Below are 25089 nucleotides of genomic sequence, written 5' to 3'. Positions count from 1 at the left end.
ACAGTTTCCATAGAAACTGAAATGGAAACATTCACATTCTAAGCCAGAGACGACATAGTATTAAATCACTAAGTTTTCAGAAATACTACAGAAACATTTAGTAAAGATTCAAACAGGCCTTCAGATAATGACAGGACAGCAAGTCCAGCTAACTACAGACACACAGGACTCGTGTTTGACACTAAATCACTGGGCTGGGACCAAAGACCACAGCGCCCGGGAAGCGGTACACACAGCTCCCTCCAGATCACATGTGTCAGAATCCCTGAGGTTTCCTGCTAGACCACACAGGCACCTGAGGCACTATTCATCTTGTGTTTCTAAAGCACACAGTCATTTGTATTGAGTGGATTTACCCCAACCTTTCATTGTGCCTCTGTGTTACTAGGAAAGACAGACAGCAGTTTATCTCTTTAAATTATGTTTTTGAATGAGACGTCAGGACACTTCTCATGCAGGAACTAAGTGCTGTACACCTGGCTGATGCAAGGGTCTGAGCTGACCACAAAGGACAAGGCCTGCAGCAAGACATGGGCACATACCCAGCATCACAGGGCAGCAGAGGACATGGACCAATGCAGAGACCACAGCCAGGGAAGGGACGTGGGAAGCTGGCCTTGGGCGGGGTGCTGGTGGTGACAAAGGCCTCCTGGGGAAGAGATGACAGCCAAGCAAGCTGACTCCTGAAGATGAGTCATGAAATGGTCAAGAGGGAAGGGCTGGGAGGATGACCAGAGGCACAGACTCCTCTACACAAGTTGGAGACACCAGAGAGAAGGTGACTGCCAATCTTAGACGCCCCACGGCCAGTGCAGTGGGGGTCAGCTGTGGACTGTGAGGCTTGACAGGCACAGGAGGACACCAGGCTCTCTGCAGGGCGAAGGAGAGGGACCCTACGCTCAGCCTTGCCTCTCGGGCTCCTGTCGGCTATCTCCTGAGCTGCAGGAGCTGTGGGAAGAGCAGGAGTGAGGCCGGCCAGGTGTCCTGTGGAGGACACAGCAGGTGGGGCAGAGGAAGCGAGAGCCACATGGATACCCTGGCCCTGGTGACTGTCAGACCCAGTAGGATGGGCGTGGACAAGGGGGAAGCCTGCTTCTTTGTTCTGTTGTTTTTTTTCCTCTAAGGCACGGGGCTTGCACAGATTTAGGTGGTGATAGGAAAAATCAGTAGAGACAAAGAGTTTTAAGACAGAAGAGAAAGATGACGATGGGAGACGGGCCTGGAAGCCTGGAGGACTTCTGTCTGTCCTAGCAGGACGGGAGAGGGGACTGTGTCAAAGTGTCCACCTTCTGGGGCAGCGCAGTAGTTTTTGTCTAATGGCTTCTGTTTCCTATGGTCATAATGTAAATAGCAAAATCTGCTACTTAAAAAAGTCAAGATGATAAACAGATCAAATATTAGGGCTAAGCAGAGCATGTGGACCTTGGTTTATAACTAATGCATCACACTGTGAGTGTTCACATGTGGAAACCTGCTTCCTCGTCAGAGACCGTCCACTTCACAGAGCAGGGCCGCAGAAGCCCCTCCCCCCACCAACTCCATTACCTGTGTGGATACGGCTGTGGCGCTCCAGCTGGCTGGGCTTGGCAAATGCCTTTTCACAAGTGTCGCATTTGAACACTCTGGGTTTTTGAGAGCTCAAAGAGGGGCCGGCCTGGTGTGTCTGCATGTGCTCCTGGCGGAGGCAAGAGAGATGAGAGAGGATTTAAAAATCAAGACGGAACTCTAGACATTTGAAACAGCAAAGGAGAAACATGACTACAATTCGACCATCACGACAGAGTCAACCCATCTATTTCTGGGGCACTTTCTGTGCACATGGTGTGCAGCCACTGTTTGTTGGGCTGTCAGGAGCGTGGTGATGGTCTCTGGAGGAACAGCCTGCCCAGGGAGAAAAGCAGGGGCAGAGCAGAGGCAGCGACTCTGCCTCTCAGAACCTGTCACTTCCCAGGACACAGAAGCTCAGCCCTTCTTGGGGCACAGAGTGGGGACTACAGGAGAGCCCACCAGTTTCTAACAGCTGAGCAGTGTGTCCTCAACCCCACTCACACTGCTTCTTCAGACAGCTACAGGGACTGGCCCTGCACCGACCCCCAGGGAGAGGGGCTCTGCCTGTGAAATCCTTGTTCTTCCTGCCTGGCCCCTCCTCGTCCTCCCCACCGCTGCCCAGCCATGGTGATGCTACTTGGAGTCTTTGAAAGTCTACACGGCAACTTGGGTCTATTCACTGTATATCACAGACCTACTCCAAGTTAAACAACCTGGAAAATACATTCCCACCCCTTCACCGTTTCCTTGAGAAAGTAGGGAAGTGTACTAGTCAGGCCTTTTACTCCCCTCTACCGCGCAAGGAACCGAGTTCGCAGGCCCACCTTGAGGTGTGTGGCGCGCTTGAATGCCTTCCCGCACACGCGGCAGCCGTGGACACGCTCCTTGCCATGGACCTCCTTGCTGTGGTGCATCAGCACGGCGGCTGACGAGAAGGCTCGCTCACACTCCAAGCACTGGTGCACCCGGCCCTCCTTCTCAGGCTGGCCACCCTGGGCCAGGTTCCCAGAAATGTCAGCCACCTAGACAGAGTTAGGAACGCATGACCTTCCACAGACTTCACCAGACCAGAGCGTGTGTGAGCTGACAGACCCCCACCGAGCTGATGGGCACCTGCCCTGTGTGGCTATGCCAAGCCCAGACTACACAAGTTTTACCATTTTAGTAAGTTTGGTCAGGGACACCTTCAGCGTTCCATCAGGCCAGAATGCACAGCACAGACGGAGACCACAGGGCAGTGGCCACGGAGCTCGGTGTCCCTGTGCCGGCCACTCTGGGCAGAATGCACAGCACAGACAGAGACCACAGGGCAGTGGCCGCGGAGCTCGGTGTCCCTGTCCCGGCCACTCTGGGCAACGCACTCCTTCTGTTCCTATTTCCTTATCTGACAAAAGCAACTTCCACCTACCTTAGGAAGGTGTGCCTTGTGAATCAGGAACTCTTCAAAACACGAGACTAATAAAGTTTCGTTATAAAAGCATCATAAAAATATGATCAAAAAATCAAGGCTGGCCAGGCACGATGGCTCATGCCTGTAAGACTTGCATTCTGGGATGCCGAGGTGGTAGATTGTTTGAGCTCAGGAGTTTGAGACCAGCCCAAGTAAGAGCAAGGCCCTGTCTCTATTAAAAATAGAAAAACTAGCCAAGTGTGGTGGTGGTGCCTGTAGACCCAGCTACTTGGGAGGCTGAAGCAAGAGGATCTCTTGAACCCAGGAGCCTGAGGCTGCTGTGAGCTGACACCAGGGCTGTCTATCTAGGTGACAGAATGAGACTCTGTCTTATAAAAAAAAAAAGTCATTGCTTTTTCTATCCAGCAATCAATGTGTGTAGTGTTAAACACTTCCCTCACTAGGCGCAGCCTCCTCAAACCCTGCGCACTCTATCCACACCCCTGGCAGCTCTTGGGATAAACTACAAAGCCCTGAAACATCCTGGCACCTAGGAGTCTATTTTAACATCCAGGACCCTGGGTGGTGCCGACAGTCTGTGCTAGCAATGAGGTTCTTGGTAAGCACCTGCTTGTCTCACCAGGGCCTGGGCACCCCACAGTGAGAAAGACTGGGCTGAAGGCTGCACGGCAGAAACCCCATCCTGCGGGCGCCCCTCCTCTGCACGGCTGAGCCCGTAGAACCCCACAGCAGGGCTTCTGCCCAGCACTGTCCAAGTGACCCCACTGGAGAGGGCGCCAGGGGAATGAGCCCAGCTGTCCAGACGCCATGCCATGGGTCTTTGCTCCTGCTGGTTGTGGTGTGTCCCCTTCCACTGTAACCACCGTGTGAACTATAACCACGAGTTTAGTAGGCTTGTCTGGGTCCTGTGAGATCTTGCAGTGAGTCATCACACCTGAGTCCAGTGCACGGACAGTGTGAAAGTTAAACAAATGGTATTTACCCAGAAGAGTTCTGCTGAATCAGGCCAGATGGGGGAAACCCCAGGGCTGGTCACACCTAATTTCTATACGAGAAAGTCCTTGTACTACTGAAAACCTAGTAATTACTCTGAAAACTCCTGCTCTAAAAATGCTTAAGAACGATGTCTAATACTTCCTAAAACTCAGAGATTATTTATCATCTATGCTTTAATTCTAACTCTAGAAAGTATTAATATAGGGACTTTTAGGCTCTTCTATATTTAGACTGTCATTTACTAAAACTTTCGCCCTCTAAAAACATGAATTTTAAGGAAAAATAATGAGTTAAATGACAAATAGGTCTTACATACACAAATCTACCCATGTGTACATAAAAAAAAAGTCATGAGACAAAACAGAACCAGCAAAGGTATTACAAGAAAATCTGCAGAAAGAGCTAAATACAGACAAACAGCTGTGTGAAGTCCGACCAGTGGGCAAATACAAATTATTACAGATTTAAAACTAGATTTGCAGATCAGTGATCATGTCATCTAATTTTATGATACTAAAACCTAATCCTCTAGGAATCGAGTCCTGGCATGAGTGAGGTCTTGCACCTGTCACGGCACACACCCGCCCAGGGCAGCCCCAGCAAGTGTCTGAGCTGCAAAAGCTGCCTGGGGGCAAGTCCCCTACCTGGTAGGCTATCTCCTCACAGGGGGCAGCTGGCGACTGCGGGGCGTGGCTCACCAGGATGACTTGCGGGGAGCCTGCTGCCCCTCGGCCCGAGAGCGGGGGGTCTGCGAGCAATGCTGGGAACTGCTGGCCCTGAGAAAGAACATCAAGGTTTTAGGAGCTGTGACACTGGCAGAGCAAGGAATGACTCAGGAAATCTTGCACGGAGCAGTCACTTTGGGAAACAGCTTATCATTCCTTAAATAGTGACCCACATAGCTATCACCTAGAAAAAAGCCTAGACTACCCACCTGGAAAAAAATGGGACCCTGGACCCCACCCGCACAGTAGCAGCACCGTCCCAGCCCACACAGGATACTCCTGGAGAGACACAGGTCTGGAGTACTCCTGAAACACACCACAGCATGGAGGAGCCTTGAAAAGACTGTGCTAAACAGAAAGAGAAGTCACAGAAGACCCTATGTTGTACAAGTACGATCCCACTCATATGAAAACAGAACAGATAGAGCTACAGAGGCCCAGGAGGACACCAGCGGCTGCCAGGGGCTGGGGGCAAAGGAGCCTGTGGTGAGGGGACATAGAGAGACCGCCTGTGGGCCTGGGTTTCTCTGCAGTGTAAGGGATTCTCTAGAATTGGGGTATAGGGACAGTCACATGACTCTAAATACACAAAAAGTCTTTAAATTGTGCACTGCAAATAAACAGGTGTATAGTAAGAGAATGGACAGCATAAGGGAGCACAGCGCAGCTACTGCAGCGGCGTGCGCTGGGGCACAGCGGACACAGCTCACACAGGAGCTGCACTGTTTCTGACAGATGACACATCCTTGAGGAGATGGACATCCCAGTTACCCCAACTAGATCGATATAACTCGTATGCCTAAACCAAAACATCACAGGTACCCCAGAAATAACAACTATTATGTACCCATAATATTAAAATGAAAAATTTAAGAAAAAATAAATATAAAAAATAAATTCTGATATATATCTTGATGTTTCTGTGTATACATAAAACACGTTTGTTTAAAAACACAGTTTTGCCTGCTCTACAAAACGATGTAAGTCTATGACGCTCCAGTACGCGCTCGTCTGTGGAATAGCACTGAGTGACACAGACAGAACTGGGAGGGGAGGGCGGGTGGGGCCCAGGAACAGAGAGAAGGACGCCCCGCAGCAGCTGAACTGACACACACCTCGGCATGCTCCCTCAACTGCCAAGGTCACTGCTGACTAGGGACACATTTACACACAGTTAAGTGAGCAGCTGGTCACAGAGGCCTGCAGTGGAAGGTGAGGGACGCCTCTCAATGACACAGGTGAACTACATGAGCTGAGCCTCCAGCTGGGAAGATGAGACTGGGGAGGGTTAGGCAGAGGAGAAACAGGACTGAGCTGACATTTAAAATAAACTTCATCCATCAGAGGACTTCAGGGCCACTTCTTACAGGGAAGAAACTACCTGAGCAGGTAGTAAAATCAAGCCAAAAAACCTACAAAGTTTTCACTGGAGAGTGTCGGAAAAGAGAGCTCCAAACTGGTGTAGATTCTTTATTTCACATATGCATTTTTTTTTTTTTTTTTGAGACAGAATCGCACTATGTCACCCCGTGTAGAATGCTGTGGTGTCATAGTTCACAGCAACCTCAGACTCCAGGACTTAAGCAAAACTCTTGCCTCGGCCTCCCAAGCAGCTGAGACTGCAGACGCCGGCCACAATGTCCGGCTGTTTTTAGAGAAAGGGTTGAGCTCTGGCTCATGCTGGTCTCAAACTCATGAGCTCAGGCAATCCACCTGCCTCAGCTTCCCAAAGTGCTGGGATTACAAGCATGAGCCACTGCGCCCGGCCCATATGCATCTTTTTTAAATAGTGAACTTAGGTATCTCCATCTATCAGCACCATTTTTTTTTTTTTTTTTACATAAACATAGACTAAATAAGAAAAATCCTTAACAACAAAAATAAATGAATGGGACTTAATTAAACTAAAACACTTCCACATAGCTAAGGAGACAACAATCAAAGCAAACAGACAACCTACACAATGGGAAAGGACATTTGCATATTTTGGATGGACAAAAGCTTGATAACTAGGATCTATAGAGAACACAAATTAATCAACATTAAAAAAGCCAACAATCCCTTACACCAATTGGCAAGAGAGATGAACAGAATCTTCTCGCAAGAAGACAGGAATGGCTAACAAACATATGAAAAAATGCTCATCTTTCCTAATTATTGGAGAAATGCAAATCAAAACCACCCTGAGATATCATCTAACCCCAGTGAGAATGGCCCACATCACAAAATCTCAAAACTGCAGATGCTGGCGTGGATGTGGAGAGAAGGGAACACTTTTACACTGCTGGTGGGACTGCAAACTAGTACAACCTTTTTGGAAGGAAGTATGGAGAAACCTCAAAGCACTCAAGCTAGAACCTCCCACCTGATCCTGCAATCCCATTACTGGGCATCTACCCAGAAGGAAAGAAATCCTTTTATCATAAGGACACTTGCACTACACTGTTTATTACAGCTCAATTTACAATCACCAAAATGTGGAAACAGCCTAAATGTCCACCAACCCAGGAACAGACTAACAAACTGTGGTATATGTATACCATGGAATACTACTCAGCTATTAAAAAAAATGGAGACTTTTTTTTACATCCTTCGTATTAACCTGGATAGAAGTGGAAGACATTATTCTTAGTAAAGCATCACAAGAATGGAGAAGCAAGAATCCTATGTACTCAATTTTGATATTAATGACCTAGTACATGGTGGGGAGTGGGGAAGGGGAGAGCAGAGAGAGGAAGAAGGCGGGGGTGCGGGGGTCAAGGTGTGTGGCACACCCTTTGAGGTGGGACACAATTATACGAGGGTCTTTATCTAACAAATGCAGTCAATGTAACCTGGTTCTTTGTACCCTCAATGAATCCCCAACAATAAAAAGAAAAATCCTTACCTATACTAATAAAGCTTCATGTTCCCTACCCCCCTTACGTAGGGAAGTTCACTAAATATTGCTATTTTCAAATGCCAGTTATTGCTCCATTTCTGTTATGTGACTATTGTGGCTGCTGCCGCCACCTCTCCACAGATTGTCCAATCTGAAAAATGGTATCAATCAAACTGGGCTTATTAATTCACCTTTCTGTATTTTATTAATCAAAAGCAAAAAAAAAAAAAAAAAAAAAAAACAGTGGCTAGAAACCCTGACATGCATAAAACCCACCGTTGACTCAATAAATGCAAATATTCTCAACCAAACCTAAGACATTCAAGATTCTTAGCTTACACAAGTGTATCAAGGGAAAATCTATCATCTTTTTGTTTTGAAATGACAAAATTATAGAAACACAGACCCAAGTGGCAGTGGGCTGAGAGGGTGGACACAGCTCACCAGGGGTGCGAGTGGTGCCCTGGAGACGGGACACGCTGCGTCTGGGCAGCCTGGGTGGCAGCAGTGCCCGTGACACTGCACCACAACTTTGCAAGATGCTACAGGGTGGGGGATCTCCCTGTATTATTTCTTACAACTGCCTGTAAATCTATAATTATCTCAAAATAAAACCTTTAATTAAGCATTCTTAATGCAAATGCACTGGCTCAAAAATAGAGTGTCCAGTACAGTCTGCACTATACACTGAGCCAGGCCTGTGGGAGCAGGACGTGAGCCCCCTGACACGGTGCTCTGCAAGCCCTGCACTTTGGTTTTCATTACAGTCTGCGGTCTGTTCCTGTGTTATATTTCATTCATACTGATGTAGAACCTAGAAGAATTTGCACTCCCCAGGTGCACAGGGCGATCTGCGGGAGCCGTGGAGGAGCAGGCCCAGGCAGGGAGCGGGCCCCGGGCACGGCTGGGGACCATGCAGGTTCCGGCTGAACCAACCAGAGCTGCTGAGACCCCAACGCCTGTCATCAGCCAAGCTAGGGGACAGATGGATGACATGCAATGTGACAGCCAGCAGACACTGCTCTGTCATTTCCAAACACCCACAAGTCAACCTATTACTACTCACGAGTGCTACTCAGAAATATTCTTCTCAGTATTCATGACTTCACTGCCAATATTATTAATAATTAGTGAAAACGAACACTGTGCGTCAATAAGAATGACGAGATATTCAGAAGCACAGGTCAACCCGAGGAAGCGAAGAAAGGCACCTGATTAAGAAAGGTCACACAGCGCGCCAGACAATTCCAGTTCTCACACTGGAAGGAGCTTGATCACTTTAGAATCGGCCACTTTTCTCATTTGGAGTCTTAAACAAGACTTGTTAATTTCCAGTTCACCACACAAATTTTGACAATTCAATAAAATTAAAAAAAATTACAAGTTGGTATTTAGACATATAAATGTGTATGTTTTATACGTGGCCAATTATCTGTAATAATAGAGGTTAAAAAATAATAAAATGATTCATGTAAAATGGAATTCTCTTCATCATCAATTGCTTTTCATATTCAGATTAGGAACTGAAAATCATTTCCCTTCCTTGTGTGAACTTTTTTACAGACATGTCTGTGTTGTAGCTCCTCACCAGCTGTCAGATTTAAGAGGCCAACCAGCAACACAGTGCCCGCAGCCTGACCCTCCTCACCCCGAAAAATAAATCATTTTAAATTTGTAAGTAAAAAATAGTTTTATAACCCACTGATTTTTTAAAATAATTTCCTCATGCTTTATTATGTTTCCTATCACTGCATTTTAACTTCTTTTTCAATAAAATTGTATTTTAAAATAAACTAATTTTCTTTAAAGTAGAATTACCATTTCTTCTACAATTGAGCCATTTTCAAATTTTAAATTAAGATTAATTATGAACTTATAAAAACATATTTGTTCCCTACTTTCTGCTATTAGGGATTTAACTTTGCCCATTAAACATGAGCTAAGAATACAATTTAAGTAAACTTTTTAAAGACCACCTTTCTTTGTGAACCATTTTATTTGATGGACTTATAAAGACATGGCCAATTTATATATATATTAAATAAGACCTGTTATTACTTAATATATGTAATAAACATATGTTTTTCTGTATTTTTAAAATTTATAATAACTGAAATTTACGCTGTTTCCTTTTAGTTCCTCAGGGAGATTTTTGTGTGCTGTATACAAACGCCAAACACAGAACACTGGACACTGAAGTGCAAAAAGTAAGGGAAGGGCCCTCCCTTCTCTGCCCCCGCACTGGAAGTGGCCTTGGCCTGTGACGTGGAACTGAGAGCAGGAAAGAATAAGCACAGCCAGGCCACCACCCTAAAGCCATCACGCTTCTGCACCCAAAAACAAACACTCCAGTCATTCATATCGTAAGACCATGTCATCAGATGACATCATAGGACCTCAATGTACATCATCAGATGGCTACTTTGGTTCTAACTATAATTTTTAAATGCATGACTTATCTTTAATATCTAGAAGGTTACCAACGTTGTGACGGACAGGACTGAGTAACACGTAAGAACACACACGTCATTAAACTGTGTCAACCGCACTCGGGAAGGAACGCTGCTGAGCAGAACATAGCTCGTTTTGTTCCTGGTGCAGACACGGCCCACCGCCGGCCGCCAGAGGGAAGCCTGTTCCTAGCTAGGGGCCAGCTGGCCGGCAGCAAGACTGTAACCTAGGAAATGTGGCAGCTGTGCTGGGGGTGGGAGGGCCAGGGGAAAGCCCTGCTTTCCAAGGGCGTGCCACTGGAGCTGCCTGCACGCTGCCCCACAGAGGAGACGCCACGCCTGATATCTCCAGCACCGGGTTGTGACAGGATTAGAAGCAATCTTGCTTTAGATGCCAAAATCTTCACTGTTTTTCTCACAGTGAGTTTGAACACTGGACAGGACTATCAGAGAAAGGGAGCTGCTGGAGAGAGGCACAAAGCGCCAAGAAGAGGTCAGCTCTCCAACTCCGCAGCACACCCTGCTGTCCTCACTGCCAGGGACGACCCACAGGCATCATCAGAATTTACATCAACTTCTAGGGACAGATTTTTACAGCCAACTACCAAAACTTTGACACAAGCTTTATTATAAAGACTCTTCATTTTAATTAGTCATAATTTATCACTATGATTTTTCTAATTGAACTCTAAAAAGCTTTTCAGCATGTCAGCTCAAGGCATCATATAAAAATGTGCATCCTGGAGCTTCCAGACAGCTGACATAGTGGGCTCTTGGAGGGGGACAGGGAGTGTGCACACCCACCCACACATCTGTTCACCTGAATCCTCTCTAATATCCGTGCAACAAACCTCTGCACACGGCCTATCTACCAGGAGGAATTCACCTAAGAACCTGAGTGATTAAGGGCAAGAAACGTCACACCACATACGGAGACCTTGAATACAACACAATGCCTCTCGATAAAGCTTATTTTCAAAACTAAATATTGTACAGCCATTTGAAAAGTTTTGTAAGGCTAACATTATTGATAGGGGAAAATGCTCATGATATAGTAAAAGGGAAAAAGTTCATTCTACATGACTTACACATGAACTTATTTCTGTAACAATTTTAAATATGTGCATGTGTGTACATACACAAATGTTTAGAAAGATACATATATTAAAGGGTTAAACATACTTCTGTTTGGGTAGTGGGATTAAAGGTTTGGCTTTTTTTAAGTTTATCGTTAATATTTTTCTGTATTGTCTGAATTTCCCTTATTCTCCTTTTTACATTTAACACATTACTTTTTTTAATCAGGAAAAAAGCCACTTCAATTTAAAAAAAAAAAAATCAGAATATATACTTAGGAAAGAACAAATTAATAGAGTTTGTAAAGATGGCTTTCTGAAAGGGTCTTTCAACTCCTCCCCCAGACACTTGCCTGAGAGGTGATGTTCAGCGTGACGGTGTCCAGGCTCCCAGACAGCATGCCCTGGGCATCGGCCAGCGTCAGCGTGACACTGGCATCGCCCCCCACACCTGACGAAGACATGACCAGGTTCTGAGTTGAGATGGCCGATGGAGACATCGGTGTTGACGAAGGGAGGCCTCCGCTTGTAGTGTTAAGTTCTACAAAAGAGATAAAATAAGCAGGTCAGTGGAAGAGCCAGAGGCATCAAATTCTCAGGGCAAGGGAAGAACGGTTTCCACAAAGAGCTTGTGAAATTGCATCAAGGCAATCGCCGAGTTCTTCATCCGAATTTCACAGTAAGGTTTTTTGAGTTTTTAAGTGTCTTTAGGCATGAACACACTCTGCTTTTTAACAACAATAAAGAGAAAACCAGTGAAAAGAGTGAAAATGAACACAGGACTGTACAGCCCCAGTTGCTGCCACCACTGCAGAATGAGAGCTCAGACAAGAGTTCCGGGACACTGAGCCTGCCCTGGACAAAACAGACAGCTGGAGAAAGAATCAAACACTGTCCATAAGAGCAGTGACAACTTCCAGAGGTCAGTGGGTGAAACTGGCATCTTTCCTCACTTTCTCACTTTCATCGCCTTTCCTGACTACTTATGCAGAAAAGCAGGCAATCAAAATAAACCTCATGAAATACTTTAAGTTGTAATTTATCTATCAAGACATCTTACTTTTCTTTTCTTTGGGGAAAAAACAACGAAACTTTTAAATATTTTCTTTTCCCCTGGTAGCTAATGATAAGAGAAAGGAAGACATCTGGGACAGAATCTGGCAAAGAAAAGCCTTTTCTTGTATGAAACAGACTCTCCCATGCTCTACTGGCCAGTGAGATGGGCTTAGAAGGGGACTGTCAACGTCTTGCAGTAGGCACCAACAAAAGCCACTTCTAAAGCCTTTACCTGTAAGCAACAACACGCATGGACACACAGGCATACACGCTTTGTTCTCACCGTCTATTTGTTCGTTTAAAACACGTGAGGCCTGTCTGGAACATCTCCAGCCATGTGTCTCGATTTAAAACACGTGAGGCCTGTCTGGAACGTCTCCGGCCATGTGTCTCCACTTAAAACACGTGAGGCCTGTCTGGAAAGTCTCCGGCCATGTGTCTCCACTTTTCAAGCTGCCTGGTTAGACACCTTCCAGATAGCCCTCGAGTGCTGTCCACGTGCCTCAGCCACTGTGCCAGGTGCTAGGGTTCCAAGAGGACAACTAAAAGATCAGGCAAAAAGCTACTTCCTAATTAGGTTTAAACCAAAAAGAACACCTGTCAACACTTGGCTGTGACCTGGGTCACGTCCAGCAGGGGTGCTCCACGCACAGCACTGCATGGAGCTGCACTCTTGGGGTCCCACTCTGTGACTCCCAGTGCAAAGAAGACAGAAGCCCAGCCAGTCACCTCCTGCTGGCCCTTGTGTTCTGTGTAGAGTGAGCTCCTCAGACACACTGGACAGAACAGAGGAGTGTGGATTTGCGGAAGGTGTGCAGAGGGCGTGTGGAGGGCGTGTAGTGGAGGCCGTGTAAAGGGTGTGTAGTGGAGGGCGTGTGGAGGATGTGTAGTGGAGGGTGTATAGTGGAGGCCGTGTGGAGAGTGTGTAATGGAGGGTGTGTAGTGGAGGGTGTGTAGTGGAGGCCGTCTGGAGAGTGTGTAGTGGAGGGTGTGTAATGGAGGGTGTGTAGTGGAGGGTGTGTAGTGGAGGGTGTGTACTGGAGGCCGTCTGGAGAGTGTGTAGTGGAGGGTGTGTAGTGGAGGGTGTGTAGTGGAGGGTCTGTAGTGGAGGGTGTGTAGTGGAGGCCGTCTGGAGAGTGTGTAGTGGAGGGTGTGTAGTGGAGGCCGTCTGGAGAGTGTGTAATGGAGGGTGTGTAGTGGAGAGTGTGTAGTGAAGGATGTGTAGTGGAAGGTGTGTAATGGAGGGTGTGTAGTGGAGGGTGTGTAGTGGAGGGTGTGTAGTGGAGGCCGTCTGGAGAGTGTGTAATGGAGGGTGTGTAGTGGAGGGTGTGTAGTGGAGGCCGTCTGGAGGGTGTGTAGTGGAGGCCGTCTGGAGGGTGTGTAGTGGAGGGTGTGTAGTGGAGGCCGTCTGGAGAGTGTGTAATGGAGGGTGTGTAGTGGAGGGTGTGTAGTGGAGGCCGTCTGGAGAGTGTGTAGTGGAGGGTGTGTAGTGGAGGCCGTCTGGAGAGTGTGTAGTGGAGGGCGTGTGGAGAGTGTGTAGTGGAGGGTGTGTAGTGGAGGCCGTCTGGAGAGTGTGTAGTGGAGGGCGTGTGGAGAGTGTGTAGTGGAGGGTGTGTAGTGGAGGCCGTCTGGAGAGTGTGTAATGGAGGGTGTGTAGTGGAGGGTGTGTAGTGGAGGGTGTGTAGTGGAGGGTGTGTAATGGAGGGTGTGTAGTGGAGGCCGTCTGGAGAGTGTGTAGTGGAGGGTGTGTAGTGGAGGGTGTGTAGTGGAGGGTGTGTAGTGGAGGCCGTGTGGAGAGTGTGTAGTGGAGGGTGTGTAGTGGAGGGCGTGTGGAGAGTGTGTAGTGGAGGGTGTGTAGTGGAGGGCGTGTGGAGAGTGTGTAGTGGAGGGTGTGTAGTGGAGGCCGTCTGGAGAGTGTGTAGTGGAGGGTGTGTAGTGGAGGGTCTGTAGTGGAGGGTGTGTAGTGGAGGGTGTGTAGTGGAGGGTGTGTAGTGGAGGGTGTGTAGTGGAGGCCGTCTGGAGGGTGTGTAGTGGAGGGTGTGTAGTGGAGGGTGTGTAGTGGAGGGTCTGTAGTGGAGGCCGTCTGGAGGGTGTGTAGTGGAGGGTCTGTAGTGGAGGGTGTGTAGTGGAGGGTGTGTAGTGGAGGGTGTGTAGTGGAGGGTGTGTAGTGGAGGCCGTCTGGAGAGTGTGTAGTGGAGGGTGTGTAGTGGAGGCCGTCTGGAGAGTGTGTAGTGCAGGGTGTGTGGAGAGTGTGCAGTGGAGGGTGTGTAGTGGAGGGTGTGTAGTGGAGGCCGTGTGGAGAGTGTGTAGTGGAGGGCGTGTGGAGAGTGTGTAATGGAGGGTGTGTACTGGAGGCCGTCTGGAGAGTGTGTAGTGGAGGGTGTGTAGTGGAGGGTGTGTAGTGGAGGCCGTGTGGAGAGTGTGTAGTGGAGGGTGTGTAGTGGAGGGCGTGTGGAGAGTGTGTAATGGAGGGTGTGTACTGGAGGCCGTCTGGAGAGTGTGTAGTGGAGGGTGTGTAGTGGAGGCCGTCTGGAGGGTGTGTAGTGGAGGGTGTGTAGTGGAGAGTGTGTAGTGGAGGGTGTGTAGTGGAGGCCGTCTGGAGGGTGTGTAGTGGAGGGTGTGTAGTGGAGGGTGTGTAGTGGAGAGTGTGTAGTGGAGGGTGTGTAGTGGAGGGCGTGTGGAGAGTGTGTAGTGGAGGGTGTGTAGTGGAGGCCGTCTGGAGAGTGTGTAGTGGAGGGTGTGTAGTGGAGAGTGTGTAGTGGAGGGTGTGTAGTGGAGGGCGTGTGGAGGGTGTGTAGTGGAGGCCGTCTGGAGAGTGTGTAGTGGAGGGTGTGTAGTGGAGAGTGTGTAGTGGAGGGTGTGTAGTGGAGGGCGTGTGGAGGGTGTGTAGTGGAGGCCGTCTGGAGAGTGTGTAGTGGAGGGTGTGTAGTGGAGGGTGTGTAGTGGAGGCCGTCTGGAGGGTGTGTAGTGGAGGGTGTGTAGTGGAGGCCGTCTGGAGGGTGTGTAGTGGAGGGTGTGTATTGGAGGCCGTCTGGAGGGTGTGTAGTGGAGGGTGTGTAGTGGAGAGTGTGTAGTGGAGGGTGTGTAGTGGAGGGTGTGTAGTGGAGGCCGTCTGGAGGGTGTGTAGTGGAGGGTGTGTAGTGGAGGCCGTCTGGAGGGTGTGTAGTGGAGGGTGTGTAGTGGAGGGTGTGTAGTGGAGGGTGTGTAGTGGAGGCCGTCTGGAGGGTGTGTAGTGGAGGGTGTGTAGTGGAGAGTGTGTAGTGGAGGGTGTGTAGTGGAGGCCATCTGGAGGGTGTGTAGTGGAGGGCGTGTGGAGGGCGTGTAGTGGAGGCCGTCTGGAGAGTGTGTAGTGGAGGGCGTGTAGTGGAGGGCGTGTAGTGGAGGGTGTGTAGTGGAGGGTGTGTAGTGGAGGGCGTGTAGTGGAGGCCGTCTGGAGGGTGTGTAGTGGAGGGTGTGTAGTGGAGGCCGTCTGGAGGGTGTGTAGTGGAGGGCGTGTGGAGGGCGTGTAGTGGAGGCCGTCTGGAGAGTGTGTAGTGGAGGGCGTGTAGTGGAGGGCGTGTAGTGGAGGGTGTGTAATGGAGGGTGTGTAGTGGAGGGTGTGTAGTGGAGCCACCCAGGCAGCGACAAGTGCTGGAGGTGGCCTGGGGAAGACACCCATGTCCCACGAGGCTCACACAGAATCACACCTGGAGAGAATAAAGCAAAGCAAGTGCGGCCAAGGACCCCAACCTCACCTGACTCCTGAAATACAAGAGCCAAGTGCCTTTCCCCCCCTTACACCAGGGAAAAAATTCTGACCATCTAGTGATCAGGTATCAAAAGGTCCCAGGACTGTGCTACCTGAGAAATCTAAGAAAGAAAACAGAAGCTGGTGTGTCATTTAGCTAAACTGAACCCTCACACGAGCTCAGAAAGAACAATGCACAACCCCAGATGGTGCAGAGCTTACACTTTAGCTCAAATGGAGAACCCTTAACATGTTCTTAACTCGATGGCTTTTCCACCAAGAGGGCGACTTCTAAGAAAGTTTATAATTTTATAAGGTTTCATAAGTAGTTTAAAAATATCAGTTTTTCCTGAGATTAATGGAAACGCCAGATGAGAGGAATTAGGTGGCAGGCAGAGGGACCAGGAAATAATTTCCCTAAGTGACAGTATTTGTGTACACGTTTTAAGCTACAAAGTATTTTTTTTTTTTTTTTTTTTTTTTGTAGAGACAGAGTTTCACTTTATATTTTGAAAGTACTTCCTCAGAGTCCAACTTGAGCTACAGTATCTAGGCACTTAAAATCACTTGTGTTGCTGAACAAAACTTTCACTGAAGGAGACGAAAACACAGGAAGACAAGCTACATCCTCCGCGACCCTCCCTGTCTACAGCCCCCACGGATGCGGGTGGGCTCAGCTCCAGCTCAGGCCGCAGCCCCTGTGCTTCCAAGCCGCATCCGGAAAGCACTTGGTGGCTTCCCCGGAGTTCTGGCTTTCGGGACCAGAAGAAAGGCTCAGATTGTAGCTGTTGATGTGTGACAACATCTGTGTCACGTCTCCCGTTTTTACCTGCTGCCATAGAAAAGGAGACCCAGAGTACTGTCTTTGAGGACAAATAGCCACTGCCATCAAGAAAATCCATCCTCAAGGACGGTATCACAGAGAAGATCCTCCCTGCTGGGCAGGATCGAGTCTCAGGAGCCATCTTCTGAGTGGAAGGGAACTCAGAATTTCATCTGTGCAGATGACAAATTGGTCCATGTCACAGATCTACTCAAGTGGCAGAGCTATGATTAAAGCCTTATTTTCTGCCTCCAAATCTTCTTTCTAATAAGTTCCAACGGGCTCCCAAGGTACCCTGAAGGGCCTATTTGTAAAATGTGCTTTTATGAATAGTTCCATTTTCAAGTGAATTACCTAGTGCTTTGGTCCTATCAGAAAATACCACTTCAGTAGTTTTTGAGCACCAGCCATATACATGACGCTGTTCTGAACAATTTGCATAAACCAATTAACAAAAAGTTTTTGCCTTCATGGATCTTATAGTCTAGAGACAGAAGACACACAACGAGAAAATTACGTTAGGTGATCCCTGCTAAGCAAAAAAAGACAAGGAGCAAGTCAGAATGACTGTAAGAGCCGCGAGTGGGTGGAGGCTGTCGGAAATTAGGTGCTCGGAGCAGGCCTTCTAGAGATGACATCTGAGCTAAGACAGGAAGGAGGGTGGGAATTAGCCAACACAGCACATCACATATGCCCTATTGCTACTTACGTTCTCTGAATACTACGTGCATATTACTTAAATCAATCAGAAAGCAATCACCATTCTTTTACTGAATGATGTAAGGCAACATTGAGCCTCTAGTAAGAAGTATAAAATCATACACTATGATTTGATTCCCCACCCAAAGGTTCAGCATCACTTTATGCAAGGTAGGGGCTAAGTAACCCTGTTTAACCCTGTAACGAGAAGTCAAAAGGATCTCAAACAGACTTCTGCGCGGAAAATAGAACTTGAAATGTGCTGTGTAACTTCTGTTAGCATTAGAAACATGCACACCCCAATAACGGCGTGTTGAAATGTGCTATGTAACTACTTCTAAGCAGGATCACTTCCTGTTATTGCAAACAGGAAAATAACCTGGCTGTGTGCACTGTATTTACAAAGTACCAAAATGCTCAAACTGTAAGGGAAAAAAAGGAAAAGAAAATGCCCTATCACACAACAAGATAATGAAACTGACTTTATCAGTCTCAGATCTTTGGGGACAGGGACTAATATTTTGGGGATTTTTTTTCTTTGAGGCATTTATAAAAATTAACTGAGAAAAACAAGCTCTGTAGCTCTGTGTCACCCACTGGATAACAAGCCAGAGGCTGGAGACCAAAGTGCAGAACTAGCCCTGTGCCAACACCCAGGTTGGGGAAGGTAGGCGTGTAGGCAGCTGGGCAGGAGACAGGAACCAGGAGAGAAACATTAACTCAGGGCTGCACAGGGGAGACCACCTGGACTCAGAACCACTCAAGGACAAAATGGACACACTGTGAAAATATTTGGCAGTTTCATGCTGCTAAAAATAAAGTTGAATAAATACCTTGAAAAAAAAAAAAAAAACAACTTTCACTGAACTGAAGATATGTGCACATGTAACAGCCTGCAGCTGAAGGGGGCCTGCAGGTGTAGGGGGGCCTGCAGCTGAAGGGGGCCTGCAGGTGTAGGGGCGCTTGCAGGTGAAAGGGGGCCTGTAGGTGTAGGGGGCCTGCAGGTGAAATGGGGCCTGCAGATGTAGGGGTCCTGCAGGTGAAAGGGGGCCTGTAGGTGTAGGGGTCCTGCAGGTGTAGGGGGCCTGCAGGTGTAGAGGCCTGTAGGGAAAAATGGTCCTGCAGGTGAAGGGGGCCTGCCAGGTGAAAGGAGCCTATAGGTGTAGGGTTCCTGCAGGTGAAGGGGCCTGCAGGTGAGGGAGCCTGCAGGTGCAGGGGGCCTGCTGGTGTAGGGGGCTTGCAAGAGATGGGGGCGTGCTGACGTGTCTCCAGCCTCTGTGGCTCACCAACACATCTAACACACAGGCCTCAGAGTCATACCCAAAGGTGCTGTGCAGTTTAATACAGCTTCACTACCTGCTGCAAGCATGTGGTGCAGACAGTATCAAATCGTAAAGGAGCATGAGGACAAGGCTGTCAAAGTTCCAGTGAAAAGCAAACTGAATGCTGCAGAAAGACTTGATAAGGAGAAGACACTTTAAAAATTCTGCGGTCAAGTTAGACTGTACAGAACCGGGGTGGGGGTTCTGTGACAGACAGAGGAGGCTTTGCTGTGATGTCGACAATCACCTGTGTCCCCACACCTCTCTAAAGGAACAGAAGCAGGGAACAAGACTACACATTACACGCATGAGCACAGGCAAAAAAAGATCCACGAATCAAAGCTCAAAGTGTGAAGGTGCCACTGTTTATGTCCCTATTTCACAAAATTTTTTTTATTAAAACTGGGTTGAAAACATCAGGTAAGAGGACTTTTGTTGCATTTATACAAGATGATTCAAGAAGGCAAAGGACTTGCCTTATACCCAATATTTAATTATTTTACTCCAAATGCAGGACTCATGAACTGCCTGACGTCTACAGCACTCAACTGAAGCATGATTTGCATTTTCCAGTGTTTGCACGCATTTATAATTCTACGCCTTAGAGGAAAAGAGACTACCAGTCAAAACAACTGAAAATTTCTATAGCATATCTAGATTCTTTTACAGATGACGGCAAGTTACATGTTTTTTGAGCCCTGTTCAGAATGGCACAATGAGGTTTGACTTAAGTCACTGCAGCCTGTTCTCATTATCCATAATTATGAGAAGAAACCTTAAAACCAAATGTTTAAAAAATTAGTTACTTATTCACCTACATTTTCAAATACACTGATGAGGAATAAAATAACCAAATGACCAAAAAACAGGAAAACATAATAGAAACGGAAGCAGAGTCCACACAGTGCCTGACAGTTTCCTGAGCAACAAGCAAGCACCATGTGCCACGCCTGCTGGACGGGCTGCATGGGGCCTCCGTGCACCACGCCTGCTGGACGGGCTGCATGGGGCCTCCGTGCACCACGCCTGCTGGACGGGCTGCATGGGGCCTCCGTGCGCCACGCCTGCTGGACGGGCTGCATGGGGCCTCCGTACGCCACGCCTGCTGGACGGGCTGCATGGGGCCTCCGTGCGCCACGCCTGCTGGACGGGCTGCATGGGGCCTCCGTGCGCCACGCCTGCTGGACGGGCTGCATGGGGCCTCCGTGCGCCACGCCTGCTGGACGGGCTGCATGGGGCCTCCGTGCGCCACGCCTGCTGGACGGGCTGCATGGGGCCTCCGTGCGCCACGCCTGCTGGACGGGCTGCATGGGGCCTCCGTGCGCCACGCCTGCTGGACGGGCTGCATGGGGCCTCCGTGCGCCACGCCTGCTGGACGGGCTGCATGGGGCCTCCGTGCGCCACGCCTGCTGGACGGGCTGCATGAGGCCTCAGTACGCCACACCTGCTGGACGGGCTGCATGGGGCCTCCGTGCACCACGCCTGCTGGACGGGCTGCATGGGGCCTCCGTGCACCACGCCTGCTGGACGGGCTGCATGAGGCCTCCGTGCACCACGCCTGCTGGACGGGCTGCATGAGGCCTCCGTACGCCACGCCTGTTGGACGGGCTGCATGGGGCCTCCGTGCGCCACGCCTGCTGGACGGGCTGCATGAGGCCTCCGTACGCCATGCCTGCTGGACGGGCTGCATGGGGCCTCCGTGCGCCATGCCTGCTGGACGGGCTGCCTGGGGCCTCCGTGCGCCACGCCTGCTGGACAGGCTGCATAGCACCCCCGACACCAAGAGGGCCCAGAAGTTAACCTGATAAACAAAACAGCTATCTTAACGATATTAGATAACCTTTCTGTATCTTCAACATTACAATCCAGATACCTATATAATGAAAGGAAGAAGGTTACTGTCCAACAGCATCTAAAAATCACTCCATGTCATTTAAAAGTAAAGACAGTTCCCTCAAATTTCTCACATATTAAAAAAAAAAATAGACACCCTCCTAAAAAAGAAAGGTTTTGGTTTTCTTCTAAATTTTTTACAGAAACAAGGGAGACCACGCTCTGCTGGCTCTCACAGTGGGGTGTCCACCTGCTCAGGCCTGTTTGCAGGACACCGGGGGAGCCCCCGTCGTCCTGCATCTCCACAGAGGCCATCATGAATGCCAGCAGATGTTTCCCCAACACACTCATAAGATAGTTAGGAGGCTTAAATGATTTAATATTAAATGAGCATTTCATTTTAATCACGCGTGTAATCATAGCACTCGGGTAGGCCAAGGGGTGTGGATTGCCTGGGCTCAGGAGTTGGAGACCAGACTGAGCAATAGCAAGACTCCATCTCTAAGAATAGCTGGGTGTTGGAGCAGCTGCCTGTTGTCCCAGCTGGGGAGGCTGAAGCAAGAGGATCACTTGTGCCCAAGAGTTTGAGGCTGCTGTGAGCTGTGATGCTACAGCACTCTACCAAGTGTGACAAAGTGAGACTCTGTCTCAAAAAAAATTAAATGAGTTAATATTTGTAAAAGTCACTAGAATAATGCCTGGTACATAGTAAGGGTTAGGAAAACTGTTAAATTAAAAAATGGCTCAAGTTAACATAAGAAGCTCATAGTAAGAATCACGTGGGGAAAGGACACCAAGAAAACATGCCCCGGGCTCACGTGGAGAAGGGCAGCCTGAGCGCCCAGAGACGGGAGAGGAAGGGGCACAGCTGAGGAGGATGCCCCGGGCTCACGTGGAGAAGGGCAGCCTGAGCGCCCAGAGACGGGAGAGGAAGGGGCACAGCTGAGAAGGATGCCCCGGGCTCACGTGGAGAAGGGCAGCCTGAGCGCCCAGAGACGGGAGAGGAAGGGGCACAGCTGAGGAGGATGCCCCGGGCTCACGTGGAGAAGGGCAGCCTGAGCGCCCAGAGACGGGAGAGGAAGGGGCACAGCTGAGGAGGATGCCCCGGGCTCACGTGGAGAAGGGCAGCCTGAGCGCCCAGAGACGGGAGAGGAAGGGGCACAGCTGAGGAGGATGCCCCGGGCTCACGTGGAGAAGGGCAGCCTGAGCGCCCAGAGACGGGAGAGGAAGGGGCACAGCTGAGGAGGATGCCCCGGGCTCACGTGGAGAAGGGCAGCCTGAGCGCCCAGAGACGGGAGAGGAAGGGGCACAGCTGAGGAGGATGCCCCGGGCTCACGTGGAGAAGGGCAGCCTGAGCGCCCAGAGACGGGAGAGGAAGGGGCACAGCTGAGGAGGATGCCCCGGGCTCACGTGGAGAAGGGCAGCCTGAGCGCCCAGAGACGGGAGAGGAAGGGGCACAGCTGAGGAGGATGCCCCGGGCTCACGTGGAGAAGGGCAGCCTGAGCGCCCAGAGACGGGAGAGGAAGGGGCACAGCTGAGGAGGATGCCCCGGGCTCACGTGGAGAAGGGCAGCCTGAGCGCCCAGAGACGGGAGAGGAAGGGGCACAGCTGAGGAGGATGCCCCGGGCTCACGTGGAGAAGGGCAGCCTGAGCGCCCGGAGACGGGAGAATAAGCGGACACAGCTACGGAGGATCCAACTGCGACCGTTGTGGCCCAACAGGGAGCAAGCTTGGTGACTGACACATAGGATTGGTCTGTCAATTTTATTAAAAAAAGTGAGCTTTACTGGCAAAGGGCATCTCCTGTTTATCTGCTTTATGATATTTTAAATGTTTTATAAAATCCAAATGGAATTCTGAATATATCAGAGAAGGGGAGGGCCACAGGCCTCCCTCTGTGACGTCCCCATGTACAGTTTACACCAAGACTTCTTTAGTTTAATGGCACATGAGTAAGAATCATGAAGCTTTGTTTTCTGCTCTTTGTTCACTGAAAAATAACTTAACTCTTTAAAAATTGATTACCTGACTGACTCAAACTGGAATGAGCGACATGAGAAACTATATTTCTAATTTCTGATACTAGATTTGAATTTTAACATGCTGTTTTTACTAAACTTGAACTTCTTGTGTAAATTTACAAAAACTTACTGAGCACTGCCTCCATGCAAAGCTGAGCATCACAGAAGCAGCCACACAGTAGGTACACAGTACGGAAGCTGCAGGTGAAAGGATGTTTAGAGCATCAACTTACTAACCAGAGATAGTCAGGGTGATCTCCTGCGGAGACCCCGAGGATGACGTGGCGGAGGGTCCAGCAGCCAGGACCTGGCTTAGGCTTGAGTTGTTGATGGTCAGGGTGATCTCGTGGGGCCCGCTGGAGGGGGACACCAGGCCCTGCGGGGCCATCACTTGAGTGAGGTCTTGGGTCCCTGATCATCATTACAAAGCAAAACAGTCTTGTTTTAAAATAACATTTTTCTCCTTTTTTATATTAGAAATATTTTAGTTAAAATGTTATGGCAAAAAGAGAACCCCCTCAAAATAAAGTATCATTCAACTCTAATTCCAACTTTTAAAATGATAGAAGGGCTAGTGAGGAAGGGGGAAGCCAATGTGAAGAATAATCATAGAAACATATAGGAGTAATCTAAACGCACATTTTGAATAGACATCATTTACCCTAAGAAAGGCTTTTTTGAAATCTAAAGACATCTGATTTCTCTGGTGAGCTTTACTAAGAGAGGAAAGTGGCATGAGAATGTCCTAGAAGGAACTACGAGCAGGAAAGTGAGACTCCCGCTGCGGGGGCAGGCAGGAGTGAAAGGTTCTCACCACCGCCGCCAGCGGCCAGCACTGACTCCTGCTCGGCCAGCGGGCCTATGGTCAGATTAGCAGATGTCACCGCGGGCTGCAAGGACAGGCCTGAGAGGGGCTGGATGACCACACTGGTGGGGACAGTGCCATCCGGTGTCTGCAGCGTGCTGCTCTGTGGCATCGAGCTGGGCTCCCCTGGAAGCTGCTGTGTGAGCACGTTGCCCTGCTGTAGCGTCTGCTGCAAAATACTCGGGTCGATCTGAAAAGCAACACAGACATGTGCTGTGAAAAGCTTAGGCCCCTGTGTGTGGAGATGCTACGAAAGCACAGAAGACCTCTCAGGCACCACACCTGCAGCGTGATGTTGTTAATACTGGAGGCGTCGATTCCCGAAATCTGAACGTTGGGCCCAACCAGGTTGGCTGCCAGCTGCAACTGGATGCCCTCCAGCGTGGCCAGGCTCCCATCTGTCAGGGACACCGTCAGGTCACCCCCTGCTGGCCAAAGAGAAAGACAGGGAAAAATTATCAATGTTTCTCAAAACTGAAAGAATTCTTCTTTTACATATCAATGTGATCTTGTTAAGGATACTAATATTTACTATCTACCACACACATACATGATCTAATTTAAACATTACAAAACTCTTTGAAATTATAATAATATTCATTTTAATAATATTCATGTTTAAAATGAATATTATCCATTATTATATGTCATTTAAAATGAATATTATTATCCATTATTATTCCATCAGTTAGTAAAGGTTTGAACCAACATCACTACCTGTAGTCAGCTGCAATCAAGCCTCAAGCACAGAAAGAGAAAGGCAGATGGGAGGCCACTGCCACCACTGCCACACCTACATGTGAGTACGTAAATAAACCAGCCAAAAAATGTAACTCTCCAAGTGTCCAAGGACCCAAGAACAACTGGATAACTCCACTGTGTTAAAAACAATGCTAATGACTATCTGCAATTACGTATCTCACCGCTAAATTTATGAGAACTCCAAATGAGAAAGACCAAGTTTAAACCCATTAAAAACAAAAGTTTTACAAAACACTAGATGTTAAAAGCAGGTGTCACAGAAGACAAAACGAGAAATGGAAGGTAACTGTGTCTGGAGAATGAAGTCCCCTGCACCCCGGCTCAGCAGGTACCTGTCACCGAGGCAGGGAGGACCGCCTGGCCCACCAGCCCTTGCTGCAGCAGATTCTGGTCAAACTGTCCCGTGAGGACAGAGTTGTTCATGATGAACACACTGGGGTCAGCGGGCGGTGGGCTGAGGAGGTTCACGGGCTGCAGTCCTTCGGGTGAGCTCCGCGTGGCGGGCTTCCTGGCCTTCTTCGAGTCTGGCTTATAATGAAACTGCATGTGGGTCTTCCTCCGCCCGGAGGTGCGGAAGCGCAGCTCGCAGTGCGGGCACTTGAAGGGCTTGGCACCCGTGTGCAAGCGCATGTGCACCTTCAGACTCCCCTTTGTGGAGAACGCGTTGCTGCAGACATGGCAGCTGAAGAGCTTCTGACCTGCGGAGAGGCCAGCGAGATTCAACTGTCAGTGACAACCGCGACACCCACAAGGAACCTGCCCAACGTGGACGGCAATGTGTGGGACACATGGGTGAAGTGCTGTCAACACACCCCTCTCACCCACAAGATTATGACGTGACGGGCAGCTGCTGTGGAAATTTAACAGCACACTGTCCACAGTCTGAACTGGGTA

The 25089-nt window shown here is 49.0% G+C and overlaps 1 protein-coding gene across 5 annotated transcripts in view; it reads right to left on the bottom strand.

Annotated features, from left to right (window-relative positions):
* ZNF236 (zinc finger protein 236) overlaps positions 1-25089 on the bottom strand; it is a 139471-nt gene that overhangs the window by 5976 nt on the left and 108406 nt on the right. For 4 of the 5 annotated variants that reach the window (XM_053571725.1, XM_053571722.1, XM_053571726.1 and 1 more), the window contains exons 22-29: positions 24528-24893; positions 23716-23861; positions 23383-23623; positions 22806-22979; positions 11441-11628; positions 4600-4731; positions 2373-2570; positions 1546-1675 (exon numbers count right to left, since the gene is read on the bottom strand). In XM_053571725.1, the coding sequence (XP_053427700.1) occupies positions 1546-1675; positions 2373-2570; positions 4600-4731; positions 11441-11628; positions 22806-22979; positions 23383-23623; positions 23716-23861; positions 24528-24893 (1575 nt within the window). The remainder of the gene's footprint in view (positions 1-1545; positions 1676-2372; positions 2571-4599; positions 4732-11440; positions 11629-22805; positions 22980-23382; positions 23624-23715; positions 23862-24527; positions 24894-25089) is intronic. The other variant, XM_053571723.1, reaches the window with a different exon arrangement.

The sequence above is a fragment of the Nycticebus coucang genome, chromosome 19, assembly GCF_027406575.1.
Source record: "Nycticebus coucang isolate mNycCou1 chromosome 19, mNycCou1.pri, whole genome shotgun sequence".
In the NCBI taxonomy this organism is placed as follows: Eukaryota; Metazoa; Chordata; class Mammalia; order Primates; family Lorisidae; genus Nycticebus; species Nycticebus coucang.
This window is presented reverse-complemented; position numbering and strand designations above follow the sequence as displayed.